This window comes from Rhinatrema bivittatum, chromosome 6 (genome assembly GCF_901001135.1).
Source record: "Rhinatrema bivittatum chromosome 6, aRhiBiv1.1, whole genome shotgun sequence".
NCBI classification, from domain to species: domain Eukaryota; kingdom Metazoa; phylum Chordata; class Amphibia; order Gymnophiona; family Rhinatrematidae; genus Rhinatrema; species Rhinatrema bivittatum.
Window position 1 is genome coordinate 185,767,011 of NC_042620.1, and position 22,756 is coordinate 185,789,766.

Sequence of the window (22,756 nt, forward strand, 5' to 3'; positions counted from 1 at the left end):
TTTAATTTAATCTTATGTAAATTTTCTTAATTATCTGTGAAAATGTATCTTAGATATTTGAAAATTCAATAAATAAATTTAAAAAAAAAACCTAAAAAAACCCCAAATTATTTTTGGAGAAGGTACAGGTAGTAAAGCCTGACTCAAAGATCTTAAACATCGTGAAGGACAATAAAGCTTCAAGGCTGCATTCACACTAGGCGGAGTAATTCCTTTTAAATCTTTGAAAAGTAACATAATTATTTTGAAATAAATTCTCCATTTAATTGGTAGAAGATGCAAATTAACCAAAGTGGGAGAAATATGTTTACGTGGAGATAATCCTGATATGACCCTAGAGGCCGAGTTCTGATCTAGTTGTAATGTTTTTTTGGGGAAGTCCTAAATAAAGGGCATTACAGTAATCCAATAGTGATAACACCAAAGAATGAATAGTAGTTCTCAAATCAGAATCAGATAGGAATGGTCGAAGTCTGCGCATTAGATGAAGTTTATAGAATGCGCTTTTGGTGACTTTTGATTTTTGTGGTTTTAATGATAAAGTAGAATCCATTTGTCATGGAATTTTGCACCTGACACAGAGACCATCTCTTCCATTTAGCATAGACATTCACTTTTATGTGCAGTAACAGGTTTTAACATGCACAGCAATGGTGCAATGCATGTAAAACCTTTTAGTACAGGCAGCTATGGATTAATATGTGTTAACGCCTTTTAACATGCTGTCAAACTGGTTAGTGCATGATGATATGGACTAGAATGGAAAACAGGAAATGGAGGTAAACAGAATCACATAATGACTACTTCTACCGCCCACCCCCAAAAAAGAAAAAAATTTAAACTATCAAATTCAACTATGCTAATTCTCAAACAAAATCCATTTGCTGGTGTGTGTACTAATACAAGGTCACAGACAGACGGATGGACAAGATCTCCACATTATGTGTTTTTTACTTTGTAAACAAACACCTAAAGAAGGAGAGCCACAATCCATTTTTAAGCATTTCTCACCACTGAAATCTGTGCTCTTGTAACTTTATTCAAATTAGAAAGTCACTGGGTCCACTTGAAAGTGTGTATACTTCTATGGCTGCAATTATTGTATATTAAATTCCATTCATCGTATGTGTGCATTTCCTTTAAATAAAATAGAGCCTATGGAGTTACCAGTTTTCATGTTATGTTTACACGCACTCCTTCTCTGTGTCTTGGTTCTGCATTTTGATTGCTGATGTGTTGTGAATAATTGGAGCAGGCTGAAACTTTGACTTAGCCTTATGATTCACTAGTTTCAAAGTAAGGCTACGTTAGCCATGTATTTCTGCTTATTGTTGGATAACGTTCTCTGGTACAGTTTGTGATCATTTTCTATAGTAATCATTCTTTGCTGAAGTTTGACATTAACTTTTTTCTATACAGGTCTTAATTACTTTGGCATATCCCTCACTCTGCTGAGGTCCATATTCAGACAATATCTGACTAAGTAAGCTGGCTGGATAAACATATCCAACTAATTTAGCTAGTTTATTCCTCAGCACATCCGCACTGCTGAATATACCCAAGTAACAGAGTTAGCCAGATAAGTTTATCTGATTAACTTTTCTCACTCATTTGGCTGACTTAGCCGGATAGGTCTGAATATCACTTCATATCCAGCTAAATTAGCTGGCTAAGTATCTCTGCCCCATCCTGCCCACCACTTAGCAGATACATATTTAGCTGGATAAATAATTATTCAGCTAAGTAGTGGCCATTGAATGCAGCTGAATATTCAAACACCGCCATTTAACCAGCTATATGGCACCGAATATTGAGCCCTCTATTATCACAGTTGATTTTATGAACTGTTTTTTTGTTTTTTTTTAAAGATCCTTCAGAAGAAAAACAGAATGATGTAAACTTGGAGACAGTAGCAGTAGCTACTGTCACAGACAACACGAGCAGCTATGTTCTCCACTCCCAGGCCTCTGTCACATTGCCTATAAAGACAACAACTAGGTGAGTCAGTAAGAGATAGGAACTCAGCCACCACCTGACAGAAGAGGCATTTTGATGGCACATCACCTCATCTGTTTCCTGATTGATCAGGTCATAAGAACATAAGAAATGTCATTCTGGGTTAGACCAAGGTCCACTGAGCTCCGCATCCTGACTCTGACAGTAGCCAGTCAGGTCACAAATACTCGGCAGATCCCAAAAAGTGCTTAAGAATAGCAATGGCTTTCCCTAGTCTACTTAGCTAATGTTTTATGGACATTTCTCCAGGAACTTGTCCATTTCTATTTTAAATCTGCTAAGCTAGGTGCCTTGACCACATCCTCTGGAAACAGATTCCATAGCTTGATTGTGCATTAAGTAGAAAAATACCTTTTCTGTCGATAAGCAGGACTGAATTAGCCATGATGTGGGTGTCATCTGGTGACCCTGCACAGATCTTTCTCTACTAGCTAGTAGAACATTTGCAGGAATTCCCAAGCAGGCATTGACTCATGAACCCCCTCAGTCTTTTTCTATCTGAACACCAGCACGGAGGTGTATCTCTATATCTCTCTCTTTTTTTTTTTTGTGAAAGTCTTCATATCTTTTTTTCTTAAAGTTGCTGCCTCAGCAGCCTCCAAAAAGCACTTTTCAGTGCTACTTTAAAAAAAAATTTTTTTTTCTTCATAATGTCCTGTAAGAAGAAAGCCATAGTGATTTGTTTTTAAGGGTTGTTTTGTGTTGGAAAATGTCCATTACCAATGGACACGAGCTGTGCTACCACTGCCTGGAACCAGACCACAACCAGGTCAGCTTTACAACTGTGGATGGATATCTCCACGTATTCAAAGATCAAGGGCCTGGAGAGTGGAGGAACTGCGTAAGTTTTTCAGAAGCTGCAATCTGTCCTCTTCCCAAAGTGCAACCTCGTCTGCCTCCCTGGACATAGAACTGAGCAGGAGCTCCTCAAAAATATCTCCCGCTTCTGTAGAAGGGGGTAGAGTAAACAGAAGCGGCACTCGTCCAAGAAAGAGGCGTCACTCTGCAGAACTGCTGGAACATCCAGCCTGAAGAAGCACTATGTCTCAGGGGCATCGGCACCATTGAGGCACGATGCATCACGCACAGCCCTGCTATCACACAAGGCTCCATTGCCGTCAGTGTGTAAGTTCTCGCTGCATCAAGCCCCAGAATATCAATCCTCAACACCTTTGGTTATTAAATCATCAGAATAGGCTGTTCTATTATCAATGCATCATGCTGCAGAGCCTCCTACGGGCTGTTTACTGACCTATCAAGAATGTTAACAGAGGCAGAAGGGTTATGATTTCCTTGCTCCCACCAATTATCAGGGCATTTACACCAATAAAATTAATGGAAAAGAGCTACATCTGGATTCCATTTGCTCTCTGGTTCCTCTCATATCTAATTAGTGTCTAATCCAAATCTTGCAACGCCCAGAAAATGTGCATTCTAATATCAGAAGAGGATGGTCCACAAGGCAAGTCAGCTCCTCAGCTGAGTAGCGGAGTTGGTAAAGAAGTTTTACCTCTTTAGTGGCTAAGGATAAGGAAAGTACCTTCCAACCTCTCTTTTCCAGGATAGCAGACTTACTCCTACCAGAAGGAGACTGTGTTCTTAGGTAGTACAGATGCTCCATCAGAACTGTTTCTAGCCGATGGCATTCACTTGTAGCAAAATCCAGCCAGGCAGAGGATGTGCACCACGGGTATATCTTTCTGAGGAGACCTTCCTCAATCATTACCTTCTTCACTGCCTGACTACCAATCTCTTGCTTTAACCACTCAAATTTATTTCAAGGTAGTAAAAGCTATGTATAGATATTTTGTTTATTGTGGCAAAGAAGAAAAGAGGGTCTTATCTTGATGAGACTTGTAGCTGGTTATATCATGGGGAGATGAAAGAAGGAAAGAAAACTAGCAGAGCTTAGGTTCCATCACTGAACCTTGTCATTAACAGAATGCAAGGCTTATAGATACTGACATTGTGTGTGTGTGTGTGTGTGTGTGTGTGTGTGTGTGTATGTGTATATATATATATATATATATATATATATATATATATATATATATTTTTTTTTTTTTTTTTTTTTAATTTTTTTTATTTTATTTTATTTTTTTTTTTAAGCCAAGACCTGTTCTGTGCAGAGTTAAGGTGGAACAAGATCAGGGACAATTGTTTGCTTCTAAGAATTATGTTTTTAGCTAAGCTGTGGTTTTTGTACTGAGACCCTTACTCTAAGGAGCTGTTTTTCTTGTTTTCTGCACGTGATTGAAATAATGAAAAGAACAAGGATGTTTTACTCAAGAAGGGGGATCTAAAACCAGATAGTGTGTTGATTTGTGTAACCTGACCAGGATTGGATGGACTGTGAATGCTGCCTTCAAATAATAAAAGTTTTTTGTTTGTTTTTCTTTTTTTTAATAACAAACATGGTTCTACTTCAATGGTACAGAGAAGGGCAACCAAAATGATAAAGGGGATGGAACAGCTTCCCTATAAGGAAAGGCTGAAGAGATTAGGGCTGTTCAGCTTGGAGAAGAGACGGCTGAGGGGGGGATATGATAGAGGTCTTTAAGATCATGAGAGGTCTTGAATGAGTAGATGTGACTCGGTTATTTTCACTTTCGAATAATAGAAGGACTAGGGGGCATTCCATGAAGTTAGCAAGTAGCACATTTAAGACTAATCGGAGAAAATTCTTTTTCACTCAACGCACAATAAAGCTCTGGAATTTGTTGCCAGAGGATGTGGTTAGTGTAGTTAGTGTAGCTGGGTTCAAAAAAGGTTTGGATAAGTTCTTGGAGGAGAAGTCCATTAATGGCTATTAATCAATTTTACTTAGGGAATAGCCACTGCTATTAATTGCATCAGTAGCATGGGATCTTCTTAGTGTTTGGGTAATTGCCAGGTTCTTGTGGCCTGGTTTTTGGCCTCTGTTGGAAATAGGATGCTGGGCTTGATGGACCCTTGGTCTGACCCAGCATGGCAATTTCTTATGTTCTTATGTATATTAAGTCTAGTTGTGGGTTTTAGGCCCAGCTGCAGGAATATGGAACTTCCTTTGTTTACACTGGTGTAAAGGAAAGGGTTCCCCATAGCCTCAAGACTCTACTCAAGACCCCAAAGCATATGCAGGAAACCAAGCTACTGCATCCTTACTTAACGCCATACTAGTGGCAGTAGGATACATTGCCATGCCAGATAGCCTTTTGATTTCTTGTTTATACCTCTACAAGGTGAGCTCTATTGCAGATTGGTGAAAACAATGCTCCAGCCAAAGAGACAAGTGGGTGAAGCCCTTTACAGTCTTCAATACACAACTTTGTGACCATTAATGTCTGGATAATCTCTGAGTGACAGTAAATGCGGACAAGCAGTTTTGCATAGCCTGTTCACCCATTACTCTGCTCTCCATGGTGGGGTCCGGATTGCTTATTGAGTAGATGCTCCACTGCAACCATCAGCTTAGGGCTCCCCACATGTCATGTTTAATTCAGCCATGCTTATTGACAGGAAAAACAAGTTTGCTTACCGTAAGTGGTGTTCTCTGTAGTCATCAGGATGAATTAACCATGCTAAATACCCCTTGCCTACCTGGCAGACTGACTGCCTAGCTAGAATTAACTCTTAAAGTCGACTGAGGTTGCTCATGAGGAAATGCCCACCTGGAATTCCCACACATGTTCATAGCTTTGAAGTGTGTGAAAAAGTGGAATATAAATCAGATAAATAAAAATAGAGCAAAAGCTCTACAAGCTAGGAGAAAGAGCTCCATTTGTTGCCACTGAATGATGTCACCCACATGTCATGGCTAGTTCATCCTGCTTTCATTACTGAGGTCACTTTTAATGGACCAGGAAGATGACCTTCAGTCAGACTTCAGAATAAATAAAAATATTTATTCTGAAGTCCTTCATTAAAACGTTTGAGCTCAGAGGGCAAAAGGTATCATTCATATTTGTGATTATCTGCAAACGTTTAGAAGATGTGACCTTATTATAAATTCCCATTTTTGTTCATCGTCTATTAAACTACTGTTGGGAACTATCAGGGGGTTATTAGAAAACTGCATAGAAAGTTGATCTACTTTATCATAGAAAAATTGTGCAAAATGTTCACATTTTATCCAATTTATCAGAAGAATTAATTATCAGGAAAGTTGTCGGTGATCTCACATTATGTAATACTTCACTAGGCTGGTTGGAATAAAACCTGAATGCAGGATTAAAAGATTATTAATCAACATTATATACTCACCTAAAATATTCAAATACAAATTTGTTAGCAATTGATTTTGTTTTATGCTAGTGACATTCAACCTGTCTGTTGACATTTAGCCTTTCTTGATTTCCTAGTAAACCATAGGGCTCTTATAAGTTCTAGCAATCATAGTTGATTTAACAGTTTGTAATGTCTCTTGCCAACCCGCAACTATGGAGTCAACACCAGACATGGCAATATCATTAAGTGTAAGAAGGCAAGTAGCACGTACCTGATCCACCTCAATATGACCACGCTTACACAGGCATATATAAATCAGTTCAAGTGTTCTTACCTAAAATTACAACCTTCATGAATGAGATAATGGTCCGACCAGAGTACTTTAATACAAGAAAATATGAAATTGTCTACAGGCCAGTCATTATGCAAAAATACTAAATCCAATATATGTTCAAATTTATGGGTGGGTTAACGAATTAATTGTATCCACCCAAAAGCTATCATAGCTGCCTGATAACAAGCAAACAGCTACATGCAAATGAAAATCTCCTAAAATCAGACGTTCATATTCTGTCACTGTCCGAATAGCAAAGTTAGCTATATTGCTATATAGCTATAGCAAAATCGGAGGCCCCAAAAGTAAAAAAAAAAAAAATTAAAAAGCAGCCGCGGGTTGGACGACAGACGCTCAATTATGCCGGCGTCCGTTTTCCGAACCTGTGGCTGTCAGTGGGTTTGAGAACCGACGCCGGCAAAATTGAGCGTCGGCTGTCAAACCCGCTGACAGCCACCGCTCCTGTCAAAAAGGAGGTGCTAGGGACGCACTAATGTCTCTAGCGCCTCCTTTTACCGCGGGCCCTAATTTGCATAGGCCACCCTCCTGAATCGCGTGCCCATGAGAGTGGCCTGTGTGCGCGCCGGGAGAACTGGTGCTCACCAGCTCTCCCGTGCATTTTTCTGAATCAGCCTGTAACTGCCAGCTCTCAAACAGTAGCAAAACTACCTATGAAAAGGCAACACTGCAAATATTACACCAGGCCCTAAAATACCATTCTCTGTACGTACCCGGATCAGTCCAGACCGTGGTTGAGCCTCCTTTCCAGCAGGTGGAGACAGACTAAAACTGAAAGGGTGTCCTATATGAGGACAGAGCCCATCCTGTAACCCTTCAGTATTTGTCTGTCTCCAGCAGGTGCATCAGCTCACCCTTTGGTCTCCTGATTTCAGCTAGTTAGCCGGCTATCCTTCTTATTTCTTTGGATCAAGCAAGTACTTCTTCTTAGTTTGATTGGCTCTTAAAAAAAAAAAAAAAAGTAAATCAGTTTTTTTTCTTGTGCAGGAGATGGTGCCGTCTCCTGGCTCTTGCCGGACTCAGGGGGGCTTCGCCTCTTGTGCGGAGCATAGCCTGAGTCCGTGAGTGCTTCTAGGTTTGGGGACCGAGGCTGGTGGTCCAGTTCTCGTCTCTCCCTTCTCTGGCTGTCGAGGGGGCTTAGAGCCCCAGTGCTGTGCTCGGTTTAAAAAAAAAAAAAAAAACAACAAAAAAAACAAAATAGAGTTTTAAAGTTATTTATTTAACTTTCACAGCACTTACAAAATATTTTTTATATTTTTAATCTTTTGGTTTTCAGGGGGCTTGAACCGGCAGCCAGACAGGCAGGAGTCAGCAGGTTTCCTCCCCTGCTTCACTCCTGCTGGCGAGCTGCCAATCGTTCCTATTTTTAGCTTTTTTTCTGCTCAGAGTGGCTTCTCTCATGCTGCGACCGGCAGCCTGCCTTGCCTGTGGGCTGCCCTTGTCGCGATTTTCGCGAGAGGGACTTTGCTCTGCCTGCCTGCTGGGTGGGGAAGGCCCCTCCTCGGCAGGGCAGGCAAATTTAGCCCGGGAATCGCATCCCCAGCGCACAGCCAAGGCCGTTCCCGGGTCGGCAAAGCCCGGAAACGGTGGCCATCTTGGATTTTTCGGCAACTCCCGTTTCAGAGCTGCCTGGGGCTGGGGAGCCGGATTTGTTTTTGGTCTACCACCCCGATTTAAGCCCAGAGGCCTCCCAGGATGTGGTCCCTGTTCCCCCCCCCGGCCGGGAATTCCAGGACCCATTTTTCTCTGGATTTTGTCCTCCTCATGCACAAATCATATTTAACTAGCCTGCAGGAGGAAGGGGAAGCCCCTCTTGACACCCCCCCCCCCCCCGGTAAAAATTCCTCGCTCTGCGCCGTTGACTGGTGGCCCGGCTGCGGAGCCCCAGGGGGTCTCTTCGGGTGTGGGTGGTCCCGAGTGTGCCTCCTCCGACCCCCCCCGACCCCCCAGTGGACCCTATACTCCCAGAACCTGACCCTCTTTCTGATTCTGCTGCTATCCTCCCTCCCCTGGAGGGGGACGATCCCAGGGTCCTCTGTATGTTCCAAAGGGAAGAGTTGGAGCCCCTCATCCCCTTTATCCTCCAGAAATTGGGGTTGGAGGGGCCCTCCTCAGATACCGTTACGGCCTCCTTACCCAAGAATATGGACCTGGTCCTGGTGGGACTCAGGGCTCCGGCAAGCGCTTTTCCATTTCATCCCATGCACAAGCTATTGCTCCTGCGGGAATGGGAGGCTCCTGAAGCGGGGCTCCGGGTGGGGCATGCTATGGACAAGCTCTACCCCCTCCCGGAGGAAGGTTTGGAAATGTTGAGAAATCCCTCAGTGGACTCCTACGTCTCCGCGGTCACCAAGCACACTACTATTCCTGTGGAGGGATCGACGGCCCTGAAAGACGGACAGGACTGCAAGCTTGAAGCGCATATGAAACGCATTTTTGAAGTCCTGGCCCTGGGGGTCCACGCGACTGCCTGCAGCAGTCTCATATTGCGGGCAGGTCTTAGGTGGACCCAACAGTTACTCGGTGCCCAGGACCTTCCGTCGGCAGAGGCGGAGCAGGCCGAATGTTTGGAAGCTGTCATCGCCTATGGGGCTGATGCACTCTATGACCTCCTCTGCGACCAGGCGAAAGCGATGGCCTCGGCGGTGTCCGCTAGGCGACTCCTCTGACTGTGCAATTGGTCGGCTGACCCATCCTCCAAAGCACGGCTGGGCTCTCTGCCCTTCAAAGGTAAGTTGCTGTTTGGAGAGGACCTTGAGAAGCTTATGGATTCCTTGGGGGACAATAAGGTCCACAAGCTCCCGGAGGATCGTCCGAGACAATCACGCTCCTTTACACCCTCCCATCCTTGTTTCCGGGGCCAGAGACTGTATACCCCACATGGTCGGGGTGGCCCCTCGAGGGGTTACTCTTCCCGGTCTCAGTCTTGGTTGCAGCCTTTTCATGGGCGTCAGCCCTTTCGCGAGGGCCAGCCCGTGCGCTCCACCCCTAAGCCTGCCACTCAGTGAAGTTCAGTTGACCCATTCCTCGGTCCCTTTTCTGGGCGGCCGCCTCTCCCTTTTTTTCGAGGAATGGGTCAAAATCACGTCGGACCAGTGGGTCTTCGACATTGTACGAGACGGGTACGCCTTCGAGCTTGTTCACGACCTACTGGATCTCTTTGTATTCTCCCCTTACGGGCGCTCCAAACGAGAAGCGGTAGAGCAAACCCTCGCCAGACTACTGAATCTGGGCGCGGTTTTCCCGGTCCCGGAAAGAGAGCTTGGTGCAGGCCAGTATTCCATCTACTTCGTGGTTCCCAAGAAGGACAGGATTTTCCCGGCCGATCCTGGATCTCAAATGGGTCAACCGAGCTCTCAAGATCCCACGTTTTTGCATGGAAACCTTGCGAGTGGTCTTCATGGTGGTTCTCCCCGGAGAGTTCCTTGCCTCGCTCGATTTGACAGAGGTGTAGTTCCATATCCCGATCCACCGTGATTAACAGAAGTATCTTCGTTTCCACATCCTCAACCAGGATTTCCAGTTTCGGGCCCTACTGTTCGGCCTTGCGACCGCGCCTCGCACCTTCACCAAAAATCATGGTGGTGGTGGCGGCAGCCCTTCGTCGGGAAGGCGTTCTAGTTCACCCTTATCTGGACGACTGGCTTGTGTGGGCCAAGTCGAAGGCTTTCTGCAAACAGGCGGTAGATTGGGTATTAGCCCTCCTTGCGTCTCTTGGGTGGATAGTGAATTTTCCCAAGTGCAACCTTCAGCCCACCCAGGAATTAGAGTTCCTGTGAGCCCGTTTCGACACCCGACTGGGCAAAGTCTTCTTGCCTAGTGCGCGGGCCCTCAAGTTGATCGGCCAGATTCGGAATTTGATCTCACTGCCTCTTCCAACGGCCTGGGACTACTTGCAGGTACTAGGGTCCATGGCTTCCACCATCGACCTAGTCCCCTGGGCTTTTGCACATATGCGACCATTACAGAAAGCTTTGCTATCATGTTGGCAGCCGATGTCGGAACAGTTTCACATAGTCCCTCTTTCGACCTCTACCGTCGCCGACCTGCAGTGGTGGCTTTCGCTCCCCCATCTTCTCCGGGGAATGCCCCTTCAGTCTCCACAGTGGACGATAGTGACCACGGACACCAGTCTCTCGGGCTGGGGTGCGGACTGCCTGTCCAGGTCCACTCTAGGGATCTGGTCGCCCCTTCAGACTCACTGGCACATCAATCGGTTGGAGGCCAGGGCGATGCATCTGGCTCTGCAGGAGCGGTGAGAGTGCTGTCCGACAACTCCACCATCGTGTCGTACATCAATCGTCAGGGGAGCACCCGCAGTCGCCTGGTAGCCCTGGAAGCCAGCCGTCTCTTCGCCTGGGCAGAACGACACCTGGATTGCCAGGCGGCCTCCCACATTGCGAGCAAGGAGAATGTTCAGGCCGCCAATTGCTCGATCCGGTAGAGTGGGAACTCTCGGAAACAGCCATGGACCTGATCGTCGGAAGGTGAGGGCCCCCCCACCTGGACTTAATGGCGACCATGCGCAATGCCAAGGCCAATCGGTTCTTCAGCCGCTGGAGGGGACCACGGCTCGGAGGCAGTGGATGCTCTGGCTCTTCCTTGGCCCATGGATGTTCTTCTGTACATGTTTCCTCCGTGGTCCCTAGTCGGAAAAGTTCTCAGGAGAATAGACTCCACAGGGGGCCAGTGGTCCTGGTAGCACCCGAATGGCCACGCAGGCCATGATTCGCGGATCTAGTCAACCTGGCGATGGACGGACCTCTGCGGCTCGGCCATCTTCCTCGTCTACTTCAGCAGGGGCCCATATTTTTCGACCAGGCCAATCGCTTTTGTCTAGCGGCCTGGCTTTTGAACGGCGGCGACTGAGATGTAAGGGCTACAAGGAAGAGGTTATCTCTACTTTGCTTCGAGCCCGGAAGCAGTCGACTTCTCTAACCTACGTGCGCGTTTGGAAGGTCTTTGAGACTGTGAGGAGTCAGGTGTCTCAGCACGCTTCGCCCCGGTCTCGGTAGTTCTTTCTTTTCTGCAGAAGGGACTCTCAAAGGGCCTCTCCTTCAGTTCCCTCCGTGTGCAAGTCTCCGCTCTTGGCTCTCTTCTCGGACGGGTTGAGGGTCATCCTTTAGCGGCTCACCCGGATGTAGTTCGGTTTTTGAGGGGAGTCAAACACCTGCGGCCACCCGCTCGCAATACTTGTCCTTCATGGAGTCTCATTCTGATCCTTTGGGCCCTCTGCTCTGCTCTGTTCGAACCTTTCCGTCGGGCTACAGTAAAGGACCCTATGCTTAAGACAATTTTTATTGTTTCGATCGCCTCTGCTCGGCGGGTCTCTGAGATTCAAGCGTTGTCCTGTCGGGAACCCTTTTTGCGAATTTCCGACTCCGGTATCTCTCTCAAGATGGTGCCCTCTTTTCTTCCGAAGGTGGTGTCCTCCTTCCATGTCAACCAGTCTGTAGAGCTTCCAGCATTTTCTCCAGAGGAAATTGCGGGTACCGCTGGCGGCGACCTTTGTAAACTGGATTGCAAACGTGTTTTACTCCAGTATCTCCAGGTCACCAATGACTTTCGGGTCTCGGACTATCTTTTTGTCCTCTGGAGTGGTCCTAATCAGGGCAAACTGGCTTCTAAGACCTCTATTGAGCAGTGGTTGAAGGAGGCCATTTCCTCGGCCTCTCTTTGTCGAGGTCGGGTGGTTCCGGAGGGCCTAAAGGCTCATTCGCTACGTTCTCAAGCTACTTCCTGGGCGGAGAGCCAATCGGTCTCTCCGCAAGAGATTTGCAGGGCCACCACGTGGACGTCCCTGCATACTTTTGCTCAATACTACTGTCTGGATGTGCAAGCGCCAGTTTTTGGTTCCTTTGGGCGGCAAGTGCTTCGAGCGGGACTGTCTCGGTCCCACGCAGGATAGGGAAGCTTTGGTACATCCCACGGTCTGGACTGATCCGGGTACGTACAGGGAAAAGAAAATTAGTTCTTACCTGTTAATTTTCGTTCCTGTAGTACCACGGATCAGTCCAGACACCCTTCCCTGTTTGTCTTTCTTTTCTGTCCTCTCGAAGCTTGTTCTTGCAGATTCGCAGATTTTGATACTTCATTCTTTGCAAGAATACTGAGCAATGACACCGGAAGCCTTGGTTGTTCAAGTACCAAGTATATGCAAGAGCGGATAGTCATACCATGTTTCTTACATTGTTCTACAGTTGCTCAATTGAGCTTTATGGTTACTTGCTTGATCCTATTCTGGTTTTATTGTTTTCTGCTTTGACAATGGTTATACTGAAGGGTTACAGGATAGGCTCTGTCCTCATGTAGGACACCCTTTCAGTTTTAGTCTGTCTCCACCTGCTGGAAAGGAGGCTCAACCACAGTCTGGACTGATCCGTGGTACTACAGGAACGGAAATTAACAGGAAAGAACTAATTTTCCTATACACTTCCAGTTAGGAAAATAAAACAAACCAGACTACACAGAAACTATATTCTAGCAGAATATCTCAAACCCTCACCAATTACAAAATAAAGTGACAATAAACTATAAACAGAATCCTGTAGACAAAAACGGAAGTGAAAACCACAAGCCAGACTGGCAGTGCAACAATGGAAAGAGCAAACAGTGCCATTCCTCAAAGCATCAAACAAAGTCAAGAAATATAAAACAATCATAATAGTAAAACTCTACTAATCAAAATAATAAATATTTCAAAATAGATGATGAATGGAATAATATCTAATAGTTAAAAACGCAACAATTTAAAAAAAATTAACAAAACACTAACAATACTTCATACCAGCAGCTACATCAAATAACAGGCCATAATTAAAACTCTCCATACCTGTGAACTTTTGATTTTTAGTCACCCTGTGATTGTTGTGGATTGAAACGGTCTATAAACAAAAATATTCCAGTACAACTTTGTTTGCAAAGTCAACATGAAGGAGAGAGCTTCATGCGTGCATCCAACGCATGTGGTATCTCTGGTGTTGGCCTGGTTATTTAAAAAATGGCGTGCCTGTGATGTCAAGGGGTGGGGCAATCGCAGTCTATAGAAGGAGAATCATAGATGCTGATTCAGGCTGGAGTCGGGTCACATAGTCAGTGGAGGCAGTATTTACCCAAGGTAAGTAAAATTGAAAAAAAGGTTTGTGAGATCTTTCATTTCAATGAATTCCTGACATAGAGCTGCTAGATAAAGATGTATTCTGGATCATCTTTTTATAGTATTGTAATATTTTTCAGGGTAGTGGATGACCTTTTTCCTATCCCTATCCAGCCACTATCCCCAAATACTCCTGTATGGGCTCGTCGTCTCAGGAACTGTGAGGTAGGCTGACAATAATATACATTTTTTAAATCATCTTTATCATAATTATAGACTTGTAATATGAACAGAAGAGACAGTTTCAGGAAAAAGGCAGCATCTTATTGCAAAAATGCAAAGTAAACCTTGTTTCCTTATCGTTCTGATAGACCAGTCCAATCGCGGGTTTATACCACCTACTAGCAAATGGAGACAGAGGACATACATTTTCCAGTGACATCATCACCATATAGAATGGTACAGCATGGACAAAGGCCAGTATTTTCTGTCCCCAGCAGATGGTGGTGTTCTGTTACAACACCTGTGCGCTTTTCCTGTCACCCAATCAGGTTTAACCTGTGGCCACTCAGAAGGTTCTGCCGAACACTGCCCAGGCCCGCCTGCTCCTATGCATGTGCTCCTACACTGGCAGCTTCCCACCTGTCATTAGGAGCCCTGCTTGTCTTTGGGCAAGTTCCCACCCCCAACCTATTTCCATGTGGTTCCTAGGGATCCCACACAACACAGGGATCATACAGTTCCTAGAAATACATGTTCAGACCTAATGCACAAAATACTGGGATCATCAGATCAGGCAGAGCTAACAAACTAATAAATTCTATCAACAAATAAAGAAACTATGAACGGAAAAAGATTTAATCTGCAAACAGGAACAGGTAAAACAACAAGGCTTGAAGAGCAAAAGCTAGTTAAACACTTTTCACTATACTTACTAGTGCATTGGGAGGTTAGCAAAAAAGCTGTCCACATGAGCTGAACAGGGCCTGAGCACAGAGCTCTGCTCCCTTTGTACTCTCAGCTGAGATTAGGGAATTGTGGCACCTTTAGGGCTAGATCTCAGAACGGTCAGTCAGGGCAAAAAATACTAGCATCAGCTCTGACCATTGACCTCCTTTCTATTAATTGTTTTCTGGCCAATGGCACAGCAAGAAGTTTTACAGTTTCCCTATATATAGTTCAAGATTCCTGAGCCAAGCCAGCATTCCAAGCCTCTCCTTAGACTACAGTGCAGAGGACACACACCACTAGGCGGCCAGTCAGAGGAAATGAGCGGACTCTGGGGAGCAAATACAAGGCTTAAGGCAAAACAAATTATAATGCACACAAAACCTCCTGTTTTGCCACACACCCGCTGGAGCGTTCCTTGCACTCTGTTCCTGAGGCTTGTTTTTTATCTTTCTTCCTCAGCTGTGCTTTTTGTAGCTCTAAGGTCTTTGAGCTTTGTGTTTCTTTCCTTGGTTGAGCATTTTCGTTCCAGGCTCCCAGGACACCTGGCTGAAGTAAGCTCAATTCTTCTGTTCCCAGGTCCTCTGGGCTTGGTTGACCTTGGGCAGCTGCATGGTATTCCAGAAGGATCCTATGAGTCAGGTCTCTCCCCTCCTTCCCCCATTTTCCATTCCATGGCTTTTTTCATTTTCTGCCTCTTCCTGCGCATTAAGTTTTGCAAAAATAAGAGAGAGGTAGGAGCAGCATGTTTGGGTCATTGTTGTATGGGGGAGGTTAAGAGACCTCAGATTCTGTATCATTTTGACCAGTTTTGTTCTTGCCTAAGGTCATGTCAACTTTTCATCTAATAATACTATTTATGTCCCAGGGTTCTCTGACGTGGAGTGTTTAGGAAAGGAGAAATATCTGCATTTCTTGGATTTCTATCCTATTCTTCTGAGATATTTGAAGGTCACAAATTCCTTTCATAAGACTGACAGGCTTTTCGTGGTTTTTTTGGGGGGCCTTGTAAGGTGAGATGGCATCTAAGTCTGCTTTGTTCTGTTAAATCAAAGAAACAACTGTGTCAGCTTATTTTCTCAGAGGTTGGCAAGCTCCTGAGGATTTCTAGGCACAGGTGTCTTCCTGGGCAGAATTGTCAGCTCTCACTGGAGGAGAGCCACTTGGTCTTCCTTGCATTATTTTTCAAAGCGTTACTGGACAGATGCTGCATCTCCATTGGCTTGAGTTTTTGGTGCATCTGTTTGTAGGATAGCCCTGTCCTCCTCTTCCTGCCCATGTTGGGCTTGGGTACAACTCACACATCTGAACTGGTCTAACAGGATGATAAGAGAAGAGAAATTTGTTTTTACCTGTTAATTTCCTTTCCTTCCAGTAACTGCCCGGGAGGTCGGTTGCTGTTCAGTTATTCTTGGTGGTAGATTTCAGGTCTTGCTGAAGTTTTTATTTGATCCCTATAGAGAGCACCCAAACATCATCCAGTTTGCTTCTATCCACTATTTTAGTTATCCTTCCTTTTTTTTTCCTAATTGGTTTTGGGACGAAGATTTACTTTAGAGTTTGTGTTCTCCTGGTTTTTAGCTTCTAAAGATTTTGGTTGTCCTTCTGGGCACATTGTTGGGCTTATATTGCTTTCACAAGAGTTATTGGCCTATACCCATGCTGCAGTATCCTATATACTGGATGCTGTTATCACTGGAAAAAGTGTATCGTCTGTCTCCACCTGCTAGTAGCCTGTGTAAACCCACGCATCTGGGCTGGCCTAGCAGGACTGAAAGAAAAGAAATTAATTGGTAAAATCAAATTTCTCCTTTTTTATGTTGTGATATGATAACTAGATAATGTGATGCCACATTCTCTCACCACTGCCCTCTTCTGGCAGGAAGCAAGTGCTTTCTTAAAAATTAGACATTTCAGGGCTACACACTGTACTATCAACAGATAACCCAAGTGTAAACATCCCTTCTTGCCTGTCTCCATGTTTGGGACCTGCTGATGTCTTAGCTGGAGAGGTCATCCAGAACCTGGAGGATGATGCTACTTTTGGGACTTCTTTGCCCCAAATCCAGTGAAGTGTTGCCAATTTCTTATCTAAGGGCTCTCACCTTTTCCAATTTCTTATCCAGTGGCTCTTAACTGCTCTGCTGCACAAAATAATTTAACGCAGAGCATCTGAGTGTCCCATCCAGCACATCATTATCTAGTAGTCCCTAAGCTTGATATCTCCTCCAGTTGGTTTTTATGTCCCTGGAAGGGGAGGGAAAAAAGCAAAACATGTGGCAGAGGTGAGGGGAAGAGTGAAGAAGGATGAGAGGAAAATAAGACACAGTTGGGGAAGAGAGAGTCAAAAAGGCATAGGATGATGATAGAATCATGATAAGGGAAGCAGAGAAATGTGAGCAGGGGAAAGATAAGGGAGGTTAGGGAAAGAAAAAGATAGATGCTAGTGGAGATTAAAACCATATCTAAATTCGAGAAAGCATGGGACAATCACAGGGGATTGCAGAGATGAGCAGTTGTGTGGATGGACAAACTAGATCGTGTAGTCTTTTTCTGCCATCATCTTTCTGTATCTATGTTTGGAAAGAAAAAAAAGAATAAATAGAAAAATCATTAACTACTACAAGGGGTAAAAGAAAAAGAGGAGACAATATTAAGCAAAGAAGAACAGAAACAAATTAAACCTCTACATGGATACAGGTTAGAAAATGCTTATTCACATTCAGGACGATGCAGAAAGTGCGCTCCAGTGGAGCACACTGTTAACCCGCAACTGGACACTAGTTTTCGACGTGCTAGCTTTACCCCTTATTCAGTACATTTTGCCTTCTGAATCATGCGGGAATTCCTAATAGGGCCATCAACAAGAATTTGCATGTTGCGGGCGCTATTAGGTTCGGGGGGATTGGACGTGCGTTTTTGACGCACTAGCTTTACCCCTTATTCAGTAAGGGGTAATAGTGCGTCGAAAACGCACGTCCAACTCCCCCCCGAACCTAATAGCGCCCGCAACATGCAAATTCTTGTTGATGGCCCTATTAGGTATTCCCGCACGATTCAAAAAGCAAAATGTGCAGCCAAGCCGCACATTTTACTTTCAGAAATTAGTGCCTACCCAAAGGTAGGCGTTAATTTCTCCGGGCACCTCCGACTTAATATCATGGCGATAATAAGTCGGAGGTCCTGAAAGTTAAAAAAAAATTAAAATTTAAAAATTTAAAAAATTTGAAATCGCCCGCAGCTCGCGGGTTGAAAACCAGACGCTCAATTTTGCTGGCGTCCGGTTTCCAAACCCGTGGCTGTCAGCGGGTTTGAGAATCGACGCTGGCAAAATTGAGCGTCGGCTGTCAAACCCGCTGACAGCTGCCGCTCCTGTCCAAAAAGAGGCACTAGGGACGCGCTAGTGTCCCTAGCGCCTCTTTTTGCCGCGGGCCCTCATTTGAATACAGAATCGCACGCACAGGAGAGTGGCCTGTGCCCGCGCCGGGAGAGTGTTTGCCCGCTCTCCCGCGACTTTTACTGTATCGGCCCGTTTGTCATTTAAAATTCTTACTTTTACCTCCATTACTATGTACAATAGCAGTTCCAGTTGTGTTACAATTCCTTTTATGATAGACTTTCCCTATAGTTTGCACTTTGTTTTTTGTACTTTCTCAGTACCTAAAGCCAGTTTAGAAGAATTGCCTTGTATGAATTCCTATTATACTCAACATCAGTACAGGTGATGTTTTGCAGTAATCTTCTGTTGTCTCCTGCTTTGCACACAGAGAATTGGAGACTCGTACCGTGGGTACTGCGTGAGTGAGGCAGAGCTAGAGAGTGTTCTTACAGTGCACAAGCAGCAAACACAAAGTGTGTGGGGGACGCGGCAATCTCCCAGCCCTGCCAAGCCAGCCACACGGCTAATGTGGAAGTCACAATATGTCCCATATGATGGAATCCCCTTTGTTAATGCAGGTATGTTTTACTATAAGCTAATTATACGATATGACCTGATTCAGATCTTGGCTGCAAGAGCTAACCTCTCACAGGGGAAGGTTGCACCCAAACAAATTGAATCATACAGTTTGATTGGTTGATTCTGCCAGTTCTGGTGTATATCTCCACTTCTAACCCTCTGAGTCCAAGGTTCATGCCTGTGTGGTAACTTGGGCAGTCCTGGCTTAGGAAACAGCCAGTGCGACAAAGGAGGTAGACTGGCGTTTTCCTTATGTGCAGTTTTATTTACAATGAAACATAAAACAGAAAATAATGCAGCTCAATCTGCGGTTCTGATAGCACTCAAACATTAAACATAGCAAGCCTTTGCATACATTCAGTCCCTGCCTGCTCCCTGGGGCCTTACTAACCCTTGTGGGCCATGACTCCTTATAGTAGGGTGAGGGGAGCCTCCCTTCACCCAGAATCCCTTGTGGGGCTGATCCTTAAGGAGGACAGGGCCAGATAGCTGTGGCTAGTCCCTTAAGATGGTTTGAGGGAATTTCCTGCACAATCCCTCACAGCCTGCAACAAACTTTTGAATCTGGCCCTATGGGTTTTAAGATTAATAATCACTAGCCAACAAGCAAAGTCCCTGCATGTCATGTATTAAGAAGTTAAATAGATTCTGCCACTGAGCACACAATGGAATAATTAGAAAAAGGGGTTTAGAGACTGAAACATCTGTTTTGATAGGTTAACAACCTGAGATGTTCTTCAGGTAAACTATCCAAGACAAATTACATTCTCTGTATACTCCCCAACATTCAGTTAGCTCTAGACCTGCCCACAAACACTGGTGCCAAAACTTGATTGACAGGTATTCCCAATTAAAGTCTCAGAATGGAGACTAACACATCAGTTAATAAACTCCCTTGTTTAATTATTACATTTTATGCTTGGTCTAAGAATCTGTTTACTTTACTAAACTTTTGTTTTACATACTGGAACACTTATTAAATTTGGGGAAAAAAAAACCCTCCTTCCTCTTTTCCTTGCCTCACTTGGTATATATTCACATCATTTGGATATGTCTAATGATGTTAGGAAATACTAGTTCTGTAGAACAACTAATTTCCCAATATCAACACAAATATCTCAATGCTTAAATAATGACCATCATAATAGGCATCATTGTCATCATCATTTTAATTTTCACAGGTGAAGGATTATAAGAAGCACATATCAAAAAATTAAAAAATTGCTTGGACAGTGGACTGACTTATGATTAAATATAAGGCAGAGTGATAAAAGCTGTATAGCACTACACAATGATGCCTATTATGATGGTCATTAAGCATCGAGATATTTGTGTTGATATTGGGAAATTAGTTGTTTACAGTACTATATCATTGACTTACAATTTCCACTAAAAAAAAGCCATCGTTCTGAGCATTTGAGTTGTAGATTACAAGGAAATACTAGTTAACATGGTGGTTAGTAGACAGAGCTGCAAACCTGGAGGCCCCAGTTTTATTCCACTCACTTATCTTCCCTGCATTCACTTAGATTCTAAGCTCTTCAGAACGTTGGTATAGTAGAGTGTGGATGATCTCACATGGTATTTGTGAGCATCAATGACCCTGTCACTAATATAAAATTTGTCATTTTCCATATGAAACAAATAAATAAGTGAAGATTTATGATGATACATTTCAGTTTAGGCAGAAGCTAACACATCAACCTTCAATCCCCAAAAGTGATAAATGGAAAGTGGAGCAGTGATATGGAAACAAAACTGATATCAGTAATACAGAATCAATTTAAACATTCTCTAGAACAAATATTTTATGCCGGAAAAAAAAAGGATTCCTTCATATTTAACAATCACGTCTGGGAGCTTATTAAAGGAAAACTAAGAATGTATGTAAGTGTTGATTCAATTGTGTCTGAAGATGTGGAAAAAAACTGGTTTCCAGATTGATTAGTAAACAAGCAAACACCATTGAGAATGCTGCCACACAGAATGAATTTGAAAGATGAAACATTCATAATGCTATTTACAAATCTAATTCCAAATAAAGGATTGATGAGTGGAATACTTCAACACTTTGTTGATGCTAAGGTTTTGACTAGAAGTAACAGAGGAAAATGGGACCTTATATACTAAGAATTCAGTTAGCACCAAGTAAAACAAACGTAACATTTATTTTAAGAGGAGACAGTTTCCCATGATTCCTGCTTTTGTGATTACAATAAATTAAATCACAAGGGCAAATGTTTGATCGAGTTGGAGTACTTTTAGAGGAACCACTGTTTGCACATGGACATTTGTATGTGCCATTGACAAGAAAGAGATAAGGATTTAAGTTCAAGTGGATACCCTGAAAATATATTTTGCTGACGAAGAAAACCAAGTAAGATTACTACAAAAGAGTATTTATTTATTTATTTTATTTAATTTCTTTTCCTATACCGATGCTCAAGACTAGGTCTTATCGTACCGGTTTACAATGTAACTGAGGGGAAACCAATTAACATCAAGGTAGAAAGTAAAGTTACATTAAACAGGGAGCATAAAACCTGGGCAATGGAAGACAGTGCAGAGTTTAAACTAAGAAACAATTAGAGAGAGATAAATATATAAATCAACAAAAACTGTAAGATACAAAAACATAGGTTTGTCCTAGGCAGTTATTAGCCTGGTATGTCCAGAGGGAGAAGGAAAGGGTGAGGTTGGGTGGGGGGAAGGGATTGGGGAGGGGTGGGGGAGTGAGAGTCAGTGATGGTTGAGGAGATCCTTCAGCGGTAGGCTTCTGCGAAAAGCCAGGTTTTCAATTTCTTTCTGAAAGTTGAATGGCATTGTTCTTGGCGTAAGTCTTGTGGAAGTGAATTCCAATGTAGTGGACCTGCTGTTGAAAGAGCTCGCTTGTGAATAGTGTTGTGGACCGATGATTTGTTGGGGGGGGGCCTTGAGCGAACCTTTGTAGGCAGTTCTGATCGGTCTTGCGGAAGTATGTAATTCAAGTGGGAAGGTGAGTTGGAGAGTGGATTGCTGGTAGACTGATTTGTGGATGATGGTGAGAGCCTTGAAAAGTATTCTATATTGGATGGGCAGCCAGTGTAGAATTTTTAGTATTGGTGTGATATGGTCCTTGCGACGAGTGTTTGTAAGGATCCTAGCCGCTGCGTTTTGCAGCATCTGAAGAGGTTTGGTGGACGAAGCAGGCAGACCAAGTAATAGAGCATTACAATAGTCGATCTTTGAAAACAGTATGGCTTGAAGCACCGAACGGAAATCCTTGAAGTGTAAGAGCGGTCTAAGTTGCTTCAGGACCTGTAGCTTGAAGAAGCATTCTTTGGTTGTGGCGTTAATGAATTTTTTGAAATTCATTCTAGAGTCAAGGGTGGCCCCAAGATCTCTGACCTGGTTTGCTAATGGGATGCTAGCATTATTTGCGAGGGGGTTGTTGTCACAAGGGGAGATAACCAGTAGTTCCGTTTTGGAAGTATTTAGGACCAAATTGAGACTCGAGAGCAGAAGGTTGATGGCGTGTAAGCAGTTGTTCCAGAAATTTAGAGTAGAGATGGGGTCTGAAATGGGGATTATGATTTGTACATCGTCCGCGTATATAAAGTGGGTGAGATTGAGACTATTGAGTAGCTGGCATAAAGGGAGTAGATATATATTGAACAGGGTAGGGGAAAGAGACGAACCCTGAGGTACACCTTGGTTTGATGGAATGGAGTGAGATTCTTTGTCATTTATTTTGACTTTGTAGTGTCTGTTGTTCAGAAAGGATGTGAACCAGAGCAGTGCAGAGCCGGATATGCCTATTTCCATTAAGCGGTTAATGAGGGTATTGTGGTTTACCGTGTCGAACGCGGCAGAGATGTCGAGAAGGGCTAGCAGGTAAGATTGTCCCTTGTCAAGGCCCATCAGGATGTTGTCCGTTAGAGAAAGAAGGAGGGATTCTGTGTTTAGGCGTTTCCTGAATCCGAATTGAGAGGGGTAGAGAATATTGTGGTAGTCAAGGTAGTCTGTGAGTCGGATGTTGACAAGCTTTTCCATTAGCTTGGCTATAAAAGGTAGGTTTGCAATGGGGCGGAAGTTTGCAGGGTCGGCTGGGTCCAGGTTGGGTTTTTTAAGTAAGGGTTTAAGTGAAGCAATTTTTAAGGAGTCCGGGACCGATCCTTGATTGAGGGAGCAATGTATGATG

General features: G+C 44.0%; 1 protein-coding gene across 5 annotated transcripts in view; it reads left to right on the plus strand.

Annotated features, from left to right (window-relative positions):
- The window catches only part of CARF (calcium responsive transcription factor), a 435,125-nt gene that overhangs the window by 79,189 nt on the left and 333,180 nt on the right, over window positions 1-22,756 (plus strand). For all 5 annotated transcript variants that reach the window (XM_029606288.1, XM_029606289.1, XM_029606290.1 and 2 more), the window contains 3 exons: window positions 1,869-1,998; window positions 13,811-13,895; window positions 18,386-18,575. In XM_029606288.1, the coding sequence (XP_029462148.1) occupies window positions 1,869-1,998; window positions 13,811-13,895; window positions 18,386-18,575 (405 nt within the window). The remainder of the gene's footprint in view (window positions 1-1,868; window positions 1,999-13,810; window positions 13,896-18,385; window positions 18,576-22,756) is intronic.